The 17,333-nt window shown below is 39.5% G+C and overlaps 1 protein-coding gene across 2 annotated transcripts in view; it reads left to right on the top strand.

Moving 5' to 3' along the window:
* The first annotated feature begins 7,002 nt into the window (after positions 1 to 7,002).
* The window catches only part of OGFR (opioid growth factor receptor), a 29,364-nt gene continuing 19,033 nt past the window's right edge, over positions 7,003 to 17,333 (top strand). The window contains exons 1-6 of one of the 2 annotated variants that reach the window (XM_063459586.1): positions 7,003 to 7,253; positions 9,959 to 10,051; positions 10,233 to 10,261; positions 12,782 to 12,911; positions 14,182 to 14,248; positions 16,195 to 16,273. In XM_063459586.1, coding sequence (XP_063315656.1) covers positions 7,167 to 7,253; positions 9,959 to 10,051; positions 10,233 to 10,261; positions 12,782 to 12,911; positions 14,182 to 14,248; positions 16,195 to 16,273 — 485 coding nt within the window. In that variant the 5' untranslated portion in view covers positions 7,003 to 7,166. The remainder of the gene's footprint in view (positions 7,254 to 9,958; positions 10,052 to 10,232; positions 10,262 to 12,781; positions 12,912 to 14,181; positions 14,249 to 16,194; positions 16,274 to 17,333) is intronic. The other variant, XM_063459587.1, reaches the window with a different exon arrangement.

Genomic DNA, 17,333 nt, shown 5'->3' with positions numbered 1-17,333 from the left:
CACACTTACACAGGTACATACATCCAAATACACAGACATACAAAGAAAGATACACAGATACACACTGGCACACATACAGATACACTCACTCACTGACAAACATGCAGACACACACAAACACACCCTGACATATATCCAGATACACACAATAATGACACACATGCAGATACATACACAGACAGAAATGCAGTTACACAGACACACACTAACACATACAGATGCAAAGATACACATACGGACACAGATACACAGGGCACACACTGACACACATGCAGATACACAGACACAAATACCAAGAGATACAGAGGCGGCGTGGACCGCGGTACAGGAGCTTCAGTTTCCTGTACCCAGCCGGACTGACAGGAAGTGCTCACTGAGAGAGCACTTCCTTTCAGTCCGGCCGGTTACAGGAAGCTACTGTACCACGCCCCCCCGGCCACGCTACACTGAGGGAAGCGCTCCTTCCCTCCTACCGGGTCACTCAAATCTGGCACCCCCCCTAGGGCGGTGCGCCCTAGGCGACTGCCTAAGTCGCCTATAGGACGCGCCAGCCCTGGATGTAACAAAGGCTAAGGAAGTTAAAGTAAAAGCAAATACGTACCATCCTGTACGTATGTATTAAAGGTATGAATCAGTTGTTTTGGATACAGGAACTGAATCTAATATAAGTATGAAATAATATAATTACTGCTAGAATTTAAAAAAGAATGTATTTGACTTTATTAAATATAGTAAGAATTAACCTAAAGTATCCAAGATTGCTGAGTCTTAATCAGAAAAACCCTGGTGGTATAATTCAGAAATGTCAAAGTCCTATGTAGCGTAAAGAGATAATGACATAATGATATACAAGCGCATCGCGATAAGCGTAATATGTATCAAAAGAACGTATCAAAGACAAGCACTGGAACTTGTACATTGAAGATGACACAACTGTAAACTGACATGTTTCTTATAAGGACTAACAGAACCTATCATAAGAAAGATTCAACCTATTGGACTTAGCTAACTACAATAGCCAAATTAATTAAAGGTAAACTCCAGTGCCAGGAAAACAATCCGTTTTCCTGGCACTGGAGGTACCCTCTCCCTCCCACCCCCCAATCCCCGGTTACTGAAGAGGTGCAAACCCTTCAGTCACTTACCTGAGGCAGCGACGATGTCCCTCGTCTCTGTCTCCTCCTCCGCGCCGCTCCTCCTTCTGATTCCGTCGGCCGGTGGGTGAGACTGATCCCGCCCACCGGCCGAGGAGACCTAATGCGCATGCACGGCAATGCTGCGCATGCGCATTAGGTCTCCCCATAGGAAAGCATTGAAAACTGATTTCAATGCTTTCCTATGGGGAAATTAGCGACACTGGAGGTCCTCACACAGCGTGAGGACGTCCAGCGACGCTCTAGCAAGGGAAATCCTTGCTAGAAATCAGGAAGTGACCTCTAGTGGATGTCTAGTAGACAGCCACTAGAGGTGGAGTTAACCCTGCAAGGTAATTATTGCTGTTTATAAAAAAAATGCAATAATTACAGTTGCAGGGTTAGAAGTAGTGGGAGTTGGCACCCAGACCACTCCAATGGGCAGAATTGGTCTGGGTGCCTGGAGTGTCCCTTTAATACATCTGTATTTTTATGAGACACAATGTTACACAACAGAATGAAACAAAGTAACCATGTAAAATATTATCCAACCAAGTGATATACCAACCAAGTGATATGAGAAATGTACAGCAGGTGGCGAGCTAAACGTGATTCCTGTGTCGAATTTGGTACTAATAATCGTGGGTACTGAAATACATTTACTAAGTAGAAATTTGCGGCTGAAGCCAAATGCAGCCAATACTAAGCAAAAATCTTAGTTAGCGAACTTAATGTGAGATAATATGTGAGGCTAAATGAGGCCGCCGGCAAGTACAAGCAAACTGCCATTGCCGATCCGGACCAAAATATTAGGTAAGAGAAGCGATTTCAACATATAGTGTGAATGAAACCAACATGGTTCATAACAGACAGGTAATCATTATATATTGTGAACGGCTACTCACAGTCAGTGTAGGACGGAGCTCTAAACGCTTTGAGTCGGTTGGAAATTCGCCGATTGAAACAGCATCTACTTATAGAACTAAACTGTAGCACAAGCAATTTCATACCAAGGCGGGACTTGCTAAATTCCAGGGAAGCGCAGAGAGCCCCCTCAAACAAAGTTGAATGGGCAATGCTAGCACAACTTCGAGAAAACGACGGCAGGTAAGGTAAGGGTGTTCAGGCTATATATGCCGAATAACCCCTCCCACAATTTCAGGCTTCTGCCTTATATTTATATATAGCAATTCGCCCCTCAGTCTGTTTATAGACTGTGCTGGTTTGTCAGCTACGATAGTACCATGATTATAACTATATACACGGAAGAAAATTATAAACGCAACACTTTTGTTTTTGCCCCCATTTTTCATGAGCTGAACTCAAAGATCTAAGACTTTTTCTATGTACACAAAAGGCCTATTTCTCTCAAATATTGTTCACAAATCTGTCTAAATCTGTGTTAGTGAGCACTTCTCCTTTGCCGAGATAATCCATCCACCTCACAGGTGTGGCATATCAAGATGCTGATTAGACAGCATGAGTATTGCACAGGTGTGCCTTAGGCTGGCCACAATAAAAGGCGTTTATAATTTTGTTCAGTGTACAAAGAAATAGAGCAAACAATCCGAAAACGGGATCCCTAATTTGGCAATGGATAGGACTACACAGTAGAGTTAAAAAGTTGAAGTGTTTGTAATGTCAAAAAAACAAACCGAGAGCTATAAGTTGTGGATACAATGTCACAAGCGGCTGTCATGGCAGGAACACTGTTGAGTTGTTTTTAAAATTGTAGTAAAGCTCTAAAAACAGAGAGAAATAAGGGTATAGCTCCCTGTAAGGGGGTGGGTAGTATTATTGCCTATCACGGTCAGACAGCCTAATCTGAAATGTGAGTCTCAGGTGACGGAAAGCTTCTAAACTAGTAACAGTAGTTGAAATCAGAAGCAGGCAGTCCATGGTAAGTAATTACAGTTATAATTAAAATTATTCAACCCCTATCAAATCAAAAATCATATTGTGCAGTAGTTACAAAGTAACTGCCAAGCCAACCACAATAAGCCAGCCCCACCTGGGAACCATGTAGCTGAATACAGGGTGAGGCTCAATAGGGTCAACGAAAAAATTTAATATCTTATAGTAACCGTCACATTGAATGTTTCTAAATCCTTCCCTTGGATTAGCATGGAGTAGGGCGTCCAGGTATACTATGGACAGGGCTTTGCTTACTGTAAATACCAAACCACAGTCTATCCCTATGCATTTACTAAATAAAGGCTAAATCACCATGTGAAACTAAAGTGCAAACATGATAAAATAACAGCTCGAGGCGTACATGGCACCTTCATCAGGGTGAAAAATTTAAAGCAGCCCTTTTAATGTTATGTTCTATTGATTTTCCTTTCCTGGTGCTTTCTGTATCTCCCTCCCATTGGCCTTTTTCTTTACATTTAGTGTTGTTTCTCCCTTGTGCCAGGTCTCAGTATCTGGGAGCAGCCATTTTGTTCTCTCTGCACACGATGCCTGCAGTGTGCCTTCTGTAGGGTTGATTTTACTAACGGATTTCAGGTAAATCTGATTGGTAAGTGAAACAGAACTGTGCTTTAAGCTCCGCTCATTGTCAGGTTATCTCAGTATGCCTGTTATATACAGGGTGGCCCAAACGTAGGTATACAGTTTATTTATTTTCATTTTATTACAATGTTTATTACAGTTTTATTTTTTCTTAACACTTCTCGTAAGTGCTCGAAATGTCTTCCATTAAACGTTGCAACATTCTTCGAACCTGTTCAGTACACTGTAACACACAGTACGACACAAATTCCGGTCGACATCAATGTCCATAAATGCTTCAGAGATTAACTCTTTAAATTCGACCATTCGACCTGGGGTTCCTCTCAAAAACTTTATTCTTTACTACACCCCAAAAAAGAAGTCAATTGGTGTTAAATCGGGTGAACATGGCGGCCATTCAATGCTGTCACGTCGTCCGATCCAATGCTGTAGGAAGGTGTTGTCAAGGTTGTCCCTTAATGCAAAAGAATAATGAGGAGGTGCCCTATCTTGTTGGAAGAGCAGTTTGGCGAAGTTAGCCCTGGTTCTGAGTTGTGGGAGGTCAAGCAACAAGTTTAGGTAATCTTTACTATTCACAGTTCTGTTGAAGAAAACCAGTTGTACAACACCTTCGTTGAACAGTGCACCCCAAACTAGGACACCTGGCTGGTTCAGTTAAGATGTGATTGTCAAATGAGGATTTCCATCTGCCCAATACACACATTTATTAGACATGTGCAATTTGTTTTGTTCCGAATGTAAATTTGGACATTCGTATGCTTCCAAATATCCGAAGTGCCGAACTGAACCGAATTTCGGAAGTGCCAAAGTGCTTTGGATTTCTGAAAAGTGGCAAAACAAGAGAGAGAGGGAAAATAACATGAGTGATGACAGGGGTAGGGTTAAGGTTAGGGAGCTCTACAGATGTTCCGAATTCCGAAGTGCCGAAGTACTGAATTTCGGAAGTGCCGAACCAAACTGAATTGCTGAATAATTTTTCTTACCCAAATTTCCGAACCGAACCGATTTTTTTGCCCATGCACACCCGTAACATTTATGCCTGTTCACATGGCCAGACAATTTGAAAGAAGCTTCATCTGACCAGATAATCTTATCAAGAAGGTCTGGTTTGTTAGAGATTTGGTTATCATCTCACAGAATTGCAACCAATGGTCTTGGTTGTCCTCCAGAAGACCATGTAACAGTCCTGGACGGTACAGCATCAACTTCCATTTACGCATTAAGCATTGCAAGGACGTTCTCGGTATGGATAGCGGCTGTGAACTTTTTCAGACTGTTTAGAAATGTCAAAGCAACTCTCATTTCAATTTCCTCTTTCAGAGACGTCCTAGGACATACATATTTCGGTATAATAACCACTGCACCAGTTGCTCTAAATTTATCTCTAATACGATAAAGTGTCAGATGTGTTGGTGGAGGAGTGTCAGACGCAGTATATATTTAAAATGCAGCCATTAAGAAGGTGCCTTTTAAATGTCCCCTTTAATCACATCGCCTTTTTATTATTGCAATATCATTAAACCACTGCAAGAATAGACACAACTTTAAAGAGGACGAGGACCACTGTAAGGTAACATTAGGGTTTGGAAAGGGGGCGGTTTGCTTTGGGGTAACCTTTTAGGTCTAGTGGTTGTTATGATTGGTAGGTATTTAAGGGACGGAGACCTAGACATTACCTGCCTTTAAGGTGTCAATTGTAAATTAGTCAAATCCACACAAATCCCATAACCACCTGGTGGGGGTCTGCGGATACACTGTAAAATTATTAGTCTCTTCAACTTTCTCCCCTCTATGTCCCCCAATCCTGTCTCAGTATCTCCTCCATCTTTCAATCCCTCTCAGTCTGTCTACATGTCTCTATTCCTCTGTCTGTAGTCTCTCTAAATCTCTGTCTCAGTCTCTCTCCGTTTCTCTATCAATCTCTGTATCCCCCCTCTGTCTCAGTCTCTCTCCATCTCTTTATTCCTCTGTCTGAGTCTCTCTTCGTCTCTCTCTGTTGCAGTCTCTCTCCATCTAACCCTATCTTGGTCTCTCTATCTCTGTCTCTCTCCATATCTGTATCCCTCTCTATCTACCCCTATCTCCGTCTCTCTATCTCTACCTCTGTCTCTCTCAATCTCTGTATCCCCCCTCTGTCTCAGTCTCTCTCCATCTCTTTATTCCTCTGTCTGAGTCTCTCTTCATCTCTCTCTGTTGCAGTCTCTTTCCATCTACCCCTATCTTGGTCTCTCTCTGTCTCAGTCTCTCTCCATCTCTGTATTTCTCTCTATCTACCCCTATCTCCGTCTCTCTATCTCTACCTCTGTCTCTCTCAATCTCTGTATCCCCCCTCTGTCTCAGTCTCTCTCCATCTCTTTATTCCTCTGTCTGAGTCTCTCTTCATCTCTGTTGCAGTCTCTTTCCATCTACCCCTATCTTGGTCTCTCTATCTCTGTCTCAGTCTCTCTCCATCTCTGTATTTCTCTCTATCTACCCCTATCTCCGTCTCTCTATCTCTGTCTCAGTCTCTCTCCATCTCTGTATTTCTCTCTATCTACCCCTATCTCCGTCTCTCTATCTCTACCTCTGTTTCTCTCCATCTCTTTATTCCTCTGTCTGAGTCTCTCTTCATCTCTCTCTATTGCAGTCTCTCTCCATCTACCCCTATCTTGGTCTCTCTATCTCTGTCTCAGTCTCTCTCCATCTCTGTATCCCTCTCTATCTCTATCTACCCCTATCTCCGTCACTCTATCTCCATCTCTGTATCCCCCTGTCTCAGTATCTCTCCATCTTTCAATCTCCCTGTCTCAGTCTGTTCCTCTCCATCTTTCTCTCTATCTCTCTCCCTGTCTCAGTCTCTCTCTCTGTGTCTCATTCTCTCCCCAATCTCCCTGTCTCAGTCTGTTCCTCTCTGTCTCTCTCCATCTTTCTCTCTATCTCTCTCCCTGTCTCAGTGTATCCCTCTGTGTCTCATTCTCTCCCCAATCTCCCTGTCTCAGTCTGTTCCTCTCTGTCTCTCTCCATCTTTCTCTCTATCTCTCTCCCTGTCTCAGTCTCTCCCCAATCTCCCTGTCTCAGTCTGTTCCTCTCTGTCTCTCTCCATCTTTCTCTCTATCTCTCTCCCTGTCTCAGTCTATCTCTCTGTGTCTCATTCTCTCCCCAATCTCCCTGTCTCAGTCTGTTCCTCTCTGTCTCTCTCCATCTTTCTCTCTATCTCTCTCCCTGTCTCAGTCTCTCCCCAATCTCCCTGTCTCAGTCTGTTCCTCTCTGTCTCTCTCCATCTTTCTCTCTATCTCTCTCCCTGTCTCAGTCTATCTCTCTGTGTCTCATTCTCTCCCCAATCTCTCTGTCTCAGTCTCTCGGTCTCTCTCTCTTCTCTGTCTCCCCCCGGTGTGACGCAATCAGGCTGCGCCCCGCCCATGACGTCATCTCCCGGTTTCGGTTTCGTTTCCCGGTCCGGCAAAGCTACCCCCCACCGGCACCGTGCTGCCCTGTCTGGTCCTCCCCCGGCCCTGGCTCTGCGGCCCCCTGAGACCCAACATGGCGGAAACCGAGAGCGACTCGTGGGAGGAGGAGGAGGGAGAGCGACCGGGGGCGAGGAGACACCGGGGGGAGGACATCTCACAGGTTATAATATTATTATTATTATTATTATTATTATTATTATTATTATACTGTGTATAGAGAGCGACCGTGGGGGAGGACATCACACAGGTTATAATATTATTATACTTATTATTATACTGTATATAGAGAGCGAACGGGGGAGGACATCTCACAGGTTATAATATTATTATTATTATTATTATTATTATTATTATTATTATTATTATTATTATTATTATACTGTACATAGAGAGCGACCGTGGGGGAGGACATCACACAGGTTATATTATTATTATTATTATTATTATTATTATTATTATACTGTACATAGAGAGCGACCGGGGGGAGGACATCTCACAGGTTATAATATTATTATTATTATTATTATTATTATTATTATTATTATTATTATACTGTATATAGAGAGTGACCGGGGGGAGGACATCACACAGGTTATAATCTTATTATTATTATCATTATTATTATTATACTGTATATAGAGAGCGACCGTGGGGGAGGACATCACACAGGTTATATTATTATTATTATTATTATTATTATTATTATACTGTACATAGAGAGCGACCGGGGGGAGGACATCTCACAGGTTATATTATTATATTATATTATATTATTATTATTAATATTATACTGTATATAGAGAGCGACCGGGGGCGAGGAGACACCGGGGGGAGGACATCTCACAGGTTATAATATTATTATTTTTCTTCTTATTATTATTATTATTATACTGTATATAGAGAGCGACCGGGGGGAGGACATCTCACAGGTTATATTATTATATTATTATTATTATTATTAATATTATACTGTATATAGAGAGCGACCGGGGGCGAGGAGACACCTGGTGGAGGACATCTCACAGGTTATAATATTATTATTATTATTATTATACTGTGTATAGAGAGCGACCGGGGGGAGGACATCTCACAGGTTATAATATTATTATTATACTGTATATAGAGAGCGACCGGGGGGAGGACATCTCACAGGTTATAATATTATTATTATTATTATACTGTATATAGAGAGCGACCGGGGGGAGGACATCTCACAGGTTATAATATTATTATTATTATTATTATACTGTGTATAGAGAGCGACCGGGGGAGGACATCTCACAGGTTATAATATTATTATTATTATTATTATTATTATACTGTATATAGAGAGCGAACGGGGGAGGACATCTCACAGGTTATAATATTATTATTATTATTATTATCATTATACTGTATATAGAGAGCGACCGGGGGGAGGACGACATCACACAGGTTATATTATTATTATTATTATTATTGTTATTATTATTATACTGTATATAGAGAGCGACCGGGGGGAGGACATCACACAGGTTATATTATTATTATTATTATTATTATTATTATACTGTGTATAGAGAGCGACCGGGGGGAGGACATCTCACAGGTTATAATATTATTATTATTATACTGTGTATAGAGAGCGACCGGGGGGAGGACATCTCACAGGTTATAATATTATTATTATTATTATTATTATACTGTATATAGAGAGCGACCGGGGGGAGGACATCTCACAGGTTATAATATTATTATTATTATTATTATCATTATACTGTATATAGAGAGCGACCGGGGGGAGGACATCACACAGGTTATATTATTATTATTATACTGTATATAGAGAGCGACCGGGGGGAGGACATCACACAGGTTATATTATTATTATTATTATTATACTGTGTATAGAGAGCGACCGGGGGGAGGACATCTCACAGGTTATAATATTATTATTATTATTATCATTATACTGTATATAGAGAGCGACCGGGGGGAGGACATCACGCAGGTTTTATTATTATTATTATTATACTGTATATAGAGAGCGACCGGGGGGAGGACATCACACAGGTTATATTATTATTATTATACTGTATATAGAGAGTGACCGGGGGGTGGACATCTCACAGGTTATAATATTATTATTATTATTATACTGTATATAGAGAGCGACCGGGGGGAGGACATCTCACAGGTTATATTCTTATTCTTTTTATTATTATTTTACTGTATATATAGAGCGACCGGGGGGAGGACATCTCACAGGTTATAATATTATTATTATTATTATACTGTATATAGAGAGCGACTGGGGGGGGGGGGGGACATCACACAGGTTATATTATTATTATTATTATTATACTGTGTATAGAGAGCGACCGGGGGGAGGACATCTCACAGGTTATAATATTATTATTATTATTATTATACTGTGTATAGAGAGCGACCGGGGGGGAGGACATCACACAGGTTATATTATTATTATTATTATTATACTGTATATAGACAGTGACCGGGGGAGGACATCTCAAAGGTAATAATATTATTATTATTATTATAATGTATATAGACAGTGACCGGGGGGAGGACATCTCACAGGTTATAATATTATTATTATTATACTGTGTATAGAGAGCGACCGGGGGGCAGGACATCTCACAGGTTATATTATACATGGGATTGTGAATCATGTTTTCACTTATTATTACAGCAGTCCAAGAACTCCATTTATGCGAGTTATACAAGTGCTGCAAAGTATTTTGTGATAAAAGAGGTCAGATGACCAAAGAATGGTCCCGTTAGTCTGTCCAGTAAATGTGGGATCCATGTCTTACTCCTAACTGTGTTTCTAATTTCCTTTCTTTCTCTTTCTTTATGTTACAGTATTATAAGCAAGAACGGCGAAGAAGAGCAGCCAAGGACCTGCGGAAGTATCGGAATGGCTACCCAAACAGTCGCAATCTTACTAATTACAATGTAATCCTCTCCTGCTCGTATTGCCTGACCGTCTGTGACAGCTGGGAGTTGGGGATGGGTGAATTGAGAGAAAATACCCTTTAATTAATTTTTCTATAATGATCAAATGATTAGGATGAGTTCTCTTGGCATTAAACGTATTTAAGAATTATTTCAAAAATCTTTTCCTGTGTGTTTTCAGGACAATTCATTGTTCAGAAAGCTAATTAACCCTTTAAGTCCGGAGGACGTACTATTACGCCACGCAGAAACCGGCTCTAAACGCCGGCGGGCGTAATAGTACGTCCTCGCTTTTATTGCCGCCCACGTGGCCGGCGGTATTCTCCCGCTGCAGATCGCGGTCGGGGGGGATGCCAGGCCCCCCGGGCAACCCCCCCTGTGGCCGGTGACCGCGATCTGCAGTCTCTGATCGCAGTGACAGGCTGTCACTGCGACCAGTATTCAGCATGTGTCAGCCGATTTCAAATCGGCTGACACATGCGGCCGGCGGCTTTCCCCTTCTGCAGATCGCGGTCGGGGGACTTACCTGGCCCCCCAGGCAGTCCCCCTGGGGTCAGTGACCGCGATCTGCTAGGTCTGAGATCGCAGTGACAGGCTGTCACTGCGATCTCAGAGCGCTCTGATCGCAGTGACAGCCTGTCACTGCGATCAGTGTTACATGTGTCAGCCTATTGGCTGACACATGTAACTGGCACAGTGATCCCCCTGCAGATTGGAAGGGGGGAGTGCTTGTACCACCCAGGCACTCCCCCCTGTGGTCAATTACCCAATCTGCAGGAGGTGATCACAGTGACAGGCAGTCACTGTGATCACTGATCCTGTGTGTCAGCCAGTGATGTGACATCACTGGCTGACACTGTCTCTGCCCCCTGTCCTGTAAAAAAAAAAAAATATTAGTTCAAAAAATAAATAAAAAAAATTACAGTTACAAATAAAATATACTTAGATCATATATATTATATATATATGATCTAAGTATATATATATATATATATATATATATATATATATACACACACATACACACATACACGACGTGTATTTAAATATTAATATATATATATATTAATATCAAATTACACGTAGACTGATACTGATTAAATATATATATAATTATTGTTATATATATATTTATATATAATATAAAAAAATATATATGTAAATACGTAAAAAAATAAAATTAAAAAAATATTTAAAAATAAATAATTAAAAAATATATAGATGTGTGTTATTTCGTTCTAACTGTATTGTGATAATAATATATATATATATTTATATCAAAATACACGTAGAACAAAATAATATATATCATAATATATATATCTATATACATAAATATATACGTATATATCACTATATATACCTATATATAAATAAAAATATTAAAAAAAAATTATATATATATATATATATATACGTATATATACACATATGTATATATATACATATATTAATTCTACACATATATTTATGTAATAATTTTACATAATTAGGTATCCTAATTAATTACAATTAGCGGGACCTGCCTGACAACCCATGCCGAAAGTATAGGGAATTTAATTTGCTAGCACTATATTTAACCCTATAACTTTCCAAGACACCATAAAACCTGTACATGGGGGGTACTGTTTTACTCGGGAGACTTTGCTGAACACAAATATTAGTGTTTCAAAACAGTAAAATGTATTACAACGATGATATCGCCAGTAAAAGTGACGTTTTCTGCATTTTTCACGCACAAACAGCACTTACACGGACGATATTATTGCTGCAATACTTTTTACTGTTTTGAAATACAAATATTTGTGTTGAGCGAAGTCTCCCGAGTACAACAGTACCCCACATGTACAGGTTTTATGGTGTTTTCAAAAGTTACAGCGTCAAATATAAGGCTTGTGTTTCAGTTTTTTCACATTAAAATTCGCCAGATTGCTTACGTTGCCTTTGTGACCCTATGGTAGCCAAAGAATGAAAATTACCCCTATGATGGCATACCATTTGCAATAGTAGACAACCCAAGGTATTGCAAATGGGGTTTGTCCAGACTTTTTTAGTAGCCACTTAGTCACAAACACTGGCCAAAATTGGCGTTTTTTGCATTTTTCACACACAAACAAATACTAACGCTAACTTTGGCCAGTGTTTGTGACCAAATGGCTACTAAAAAAGACTGGACATACCCCATTTGCAATACCTTGGGTTGTCTACTATTGCAAATGGTATGCCATTATGGGTGTAAATTTAATTCCTGGGCTACTATACAGTCTCAAAGGCAACGTAACCAATCTGGCGAATTTCAATTTCAAATGTAACACGCTATATTTGACCCTGTAACTTCCCAAAACACCATAAAACCTGTATATAGGGGCAACTGTTTTACACGTGAGACATCGCTGAATACAAATATGTGTATTGCATTGCAGTAAAAGCAAACAGTATTTTGACATCCACAGTTAAAATGTCACATAGAACTAAAAAAAAATAAAAAAATCTTTTTTTCTCCCATTTTTTTATATATTTTTTATATTAAATTATGTTCAATACCTAAATATTTAATGTTAAATGAAAGCCCTGTTTCCCCTGAATAAAATGATATATAATAAGGGGGGATGCATTTCATATGAAAGAGGTGAATTACGGTTGGACAGACATATAGCGCAAATGCCAGGTTTTGTTTACGTTTTGTTCTGTTCACAACTTGTACATTTGGCTGCGGTGTTAAGGGGTTAAAGGAACTATCTGGCTCTGTATGTGGGTCCCAGGTATGGCAGGCTGGAGACCGCTGGCTTTCGTAGCTTTCCTGCGCATGTGTCTTGTATCATTTTACCGGTGTCTGAGCCCTGAGTCCACACAGATCCAGGTAGTCGACAGGAGATTTAAAGCACTGCCTCGCTTTAATCTTCATACAAATCACAGCTGACTTAACCATTTGTTTACAGGCTTACTTGTCACAGTTGTAAATTACGCTTGTTTCACTGCTCACAAATTTAGAACTGTGTTTTTTCACAGGAGCCAGAAAGAATACAATCTATGTCCCTCTCAGACTGTCTGCAAGGAGACCTATAATTTACCATATCAGAGTGGGATTATCTGAACTCATACACTATTGCAAACTCTTGTAGGCCTCTCCAGTGACATGCAGTGCATATCACAGTGAGGTCTCGGGCTATGGCGAGCGGGTACAATATTCACAGCTTGCCTTGTGAACTGTTTCAGCTCTGGCCTCAATATGAGCTTTAACTCTCTATACTATATCCAGAGAAGTCCTCGGCCCTCACAGACTGCATTATTCACTGTTCTCTGAGGTCCAATGTTAAAATAAAAGACGGTTTCTCCCAGATCAGTCTCTGTAATGGCTGGATTCAGCACTGGTCCATATCCTATTCACAACAATATCATAGTATCCTTAATTACCATTAATGTATCGAAATCAAAATTCTATTCTGATTAATTATTACTGTAAACAAGAATAATGAGGAATCAAAGGATGACTGAAAACAGGTTAAATACATTTATATACAGTAGGATTGTTTCATTCTGATGGTTTATTTAAATGATTTGTGTTTATGCATGAAGGCTTCTTGTATTTGGCTAACAACACACACACACTGATTTATTTGTGTGTTGTTTGTTTGTATTTCTGTAAAGGTTTTGTATTTGGAATGTGAAAGGAATACTCCAAGCACCATAACCACTACAGCATGCTGCAGTTTTAATATATAGATCTTCGTCTTGTATTAAAATGTTTAATTATACAATTCTTCATAAAAGATAGATATTTTTTTTTTTTGTATTAGCACGTCCTAATATAGAATATAGTTCTAAAAAGAACAACATATTTCATTTTTAACTCTTTACGGGGGAATCGCTGCTTTTATTTGGGAGATTAGAAAGTTAGAACCATGATAATGTAGTCTTTTGCAATATTTAGCTGCATCGGGATTTATAGGGGATTATTGTTTTCTGGGAAGTTCTATTTTAGAGGTGAATTGGCCTCATTCTAACATATAATCCCAGGAATGGACAGTTTACTTCTAGCCTCATGATGTGTAGTTTTTACTGGGAAAGCAAACTGCAAATGATGTGTTGTTATCCTTGGCAAATCATTTGTAATCCTATCTCTCCGATAGGACGAGAGCGCAATGGAAATGCCAAACCTGGCTTTTTATCGGAACGAGCGATCTTTCAAGCCATGCGGTGAGTACAAAACTCCTGGAAATCCTCCTGGCTTTTACATTTTCCATCAAAAGTAGGATAGATTATGCAAATTTTATTTATATTGCTTTGCAGAACACTAAGCACCAAAACCACTTCACTGTAATGGAACACTGTAGTGATAGTAACACAAACGTATATTCCTGACACTATAGTGGTAAAATAACAGTTTGGGTGCCTGGTCCCATCTTTACTTTAAAAAGGTGTTTAACCCCTGAAGGACACATGACATGTGTGACATGTCATGATTCCATTTTATTCCAGAAGTTTGGTCTTTAAGGGGTTAAACTCCCCTTTTTTCCAACACCTCTCTGGTCTCGCCACAAGAGGCTCCCCCCCGCTTCGCCGTCATGGCTCAGATAATAAGATTTGACGATCTCTGACAAACCAATGCTTTCCCACTGCACCAACCAGCATCTCCTCTTTAATGCATCTCTATGGGGATTGTTCAGCGCTTCATGCAGAGCGTGGAGACCCTGTACGTAGGTGCTGCACACAGTGCGGCGCTGGACTAGGTTACACCTCTAGTGGCCATCTGAGTGACTGCCACTAGAGGTATTTCTAGGCAGTAATGTAAGTGTTTACATTAAAAAGTCTGCATGCACAGGCTATAGACACCATAAAAACTACATTAAGCTATAGTTGTTCTGGTGACTTTGGTGTCCATTTAATGTAGAGATTTTGTTGCAAGATACTGTCTCTTTATTTGGAAACTGTCAGACATTGTTCTTAGAACACACTGAGAGACGCATCAGACTGCCAGTCACTGCAGCTCTTTCTGAGACCCATTCACAGCATGGTTACACTGAGCATGTCCGATTGGTGGAGAGCAGTGATTTGCCTCAAATGATATTCAATCAAAACTGATAGTCATTGAAAGCTGAGCGCCTGCCCTGTGGAGACTAACAGGTATATTATATGGCGATTTATCTTTATTTTCTATTTAGAGCAAAGGGTAATCCTGAAACTAAACAGAAAAGTAACACTGTGATGTTAAAATCTAGTGAGCATTAGACTGTTACTTTAAATTATTAATAGCTATTTCTCCAGACTAGTGTAAACTCAGTATCAAAAAGATGGCTTTGGCACTCTAAGTGTGCTGGTGAGAGGCAAACTTTTCCAGATTGCTCTTCATACTTTGTGAAGAAGCAGAGACCGTTCTAGTTTGTGCTGTCTGAGTCAGCATCCTACAGACCATTTTATTAAGCAGTATTAATTAATGTAACCTGCATTGTATTCCATTCATTAATGCTATATCTACTCTTGCTTCTAATTAGCCTTTTTTTTTTAGCACAACCTCATTTCATTCATTAATTTGAACTTTAAATTGGAATTTCTGAACATTGACTCAGTCTGTCACCCAACTGCAAGATTTCTCACTAGCAAACTTTGAAAACAAACCCCCTCCCCCTCCGTGGGTCCTGTTTCTGTTAGCACATGATTGCTTTCAGCCTGACTGTGTGTTGAATTGAAACATAAATTCCATTTTCTTTAAGTAAAACAATATAAATGAAAGCCACAGTAACACGAAATCTAAAAGTTGTTTCTGTATGAGGTGAAATTGATCAATAATCAATCATTCAATACCTCCTTGTACAGCACTGTGGAATATGCTGGCGCTATATAAATAATCATACATGAACAACAAAACAGTGAAATGGTGGCATTGTAAGTATATTTTATATATGTCCAAAATAAAATACAAAATAACCATTTTACCCTTTCAGTAGCGAGTGTGTCCGCTGCAAGGGATTGAGTGTCTCAGGCACACAGAGGGTTAACGTATGAGGATTTATGATTGGTGGCACTGTGTCTTCAGAATTACATAAATGAATTGTTCTTTAATGAACACAACCTGCTATTGTATTTTTATTCTGTGTATAGCTCTCTATTTGACCTTCCTTGTCTTGTTTCTGTGTTAAATGCAGGAGAATACATCGATGTGATACTTGAGAAATGGAAAGATAATTATGAATTACTAGAGGAGAATCATTCTTACATACAGTGGTGAGTACTTATACCTGCTGGCATGGGAGGAGTTAATCAGCGAAAACCTTTGTGATTGGTACGATACAGGATATAAATATATCTATTTTTAACGAGACTGAATTTTGAAGATCCTCTTTATTTCAATCAAAGGAGAAAGGAGAGGATCAATACATACTGTAAACCGATCTTTATGAATGGTCATTTCTGGCAATCACTGCTCTCTATTAGAAGCATTTAACGCATTTGGTGCATGATGCATATCTTAATATCTTAAAGCGGCACTATCATGTTTTTTTTTTTTTCTTCAGATTTCCTTTCCTAATGCCCCCCATTTCATAATGATTACACTACCTCTTTGCCACTTAGTTACATAGTTACATAGCTGAAAAGAGACTTGCGTCCATCAAGTTCAGCCTTCTTCACATATGCTTTTGCTGTTGATCCAAAAGAAGGCAAAAAACCCAGTCTGAAGCGCTTCCAATTTTCCAACAAACTAGGAAAAAAATCCTTCTTGACCACAAAATAGCAGTCAGATGTCTCCTTGGATCAAGCAGCTATTGCCCCAGTAATTAGAAATTATATCCCTGTATGTTATGTTTTTGCAAGTATTTATCCAATTGCAGTTTAAACATCTGTATAGACTCTGACAAAACCACCTCTTCAGGCAAAGAATTCCATATCCTTATTGCTCTTACTGTAAAAAAAAACCTTTTCTTTGCCTTAGATGAAATCTCCTTTCTTCAAGCCTAAATGTGTGACCTCGTGTACTATGTATAGCCCTGTTTATGAATAGATTTCCAGATAATGGTTTGTACCGGCCCCGAATATATTTGTATAATGTTATCATATCCCATCTCAGGCGCCGTTTTTCCAAACTAAAGAGATTTACATTTTTTATTTTTTTTTTTTGAATTTTTTATTTTTGCAGTGCATATATTGAGTACAAACAGGCTAGAGGTACCCCAACGGCAGTCCTCTAGCAGAGCATCACATGTGACATTTGGGGTAATGAACAAAGATTTGCACTTTTTTTTTAAATAATAAGAACAAGATAGACCTCAAGCTAAACAATCATGTC

This window comes from Pelobates fuscus, chromosome 6 (assembly GCF_036172605.1).
Source record: "Pelobates fuscus isolate aPelFus1 chromosome 6, aPelFus1.pri, whole genome shotgun sequence".
NCBI lineage: Eukaryota > Metazoa > Chordata > Amphibia > Anura > Pelobatidae > Pelobates > Pelobates fuscus.
The sequence above is the reverse complement of the archived record's forward strand: the minus strand, read 5'-3'. Positions and strand labels throughout refer to the sequence as shown.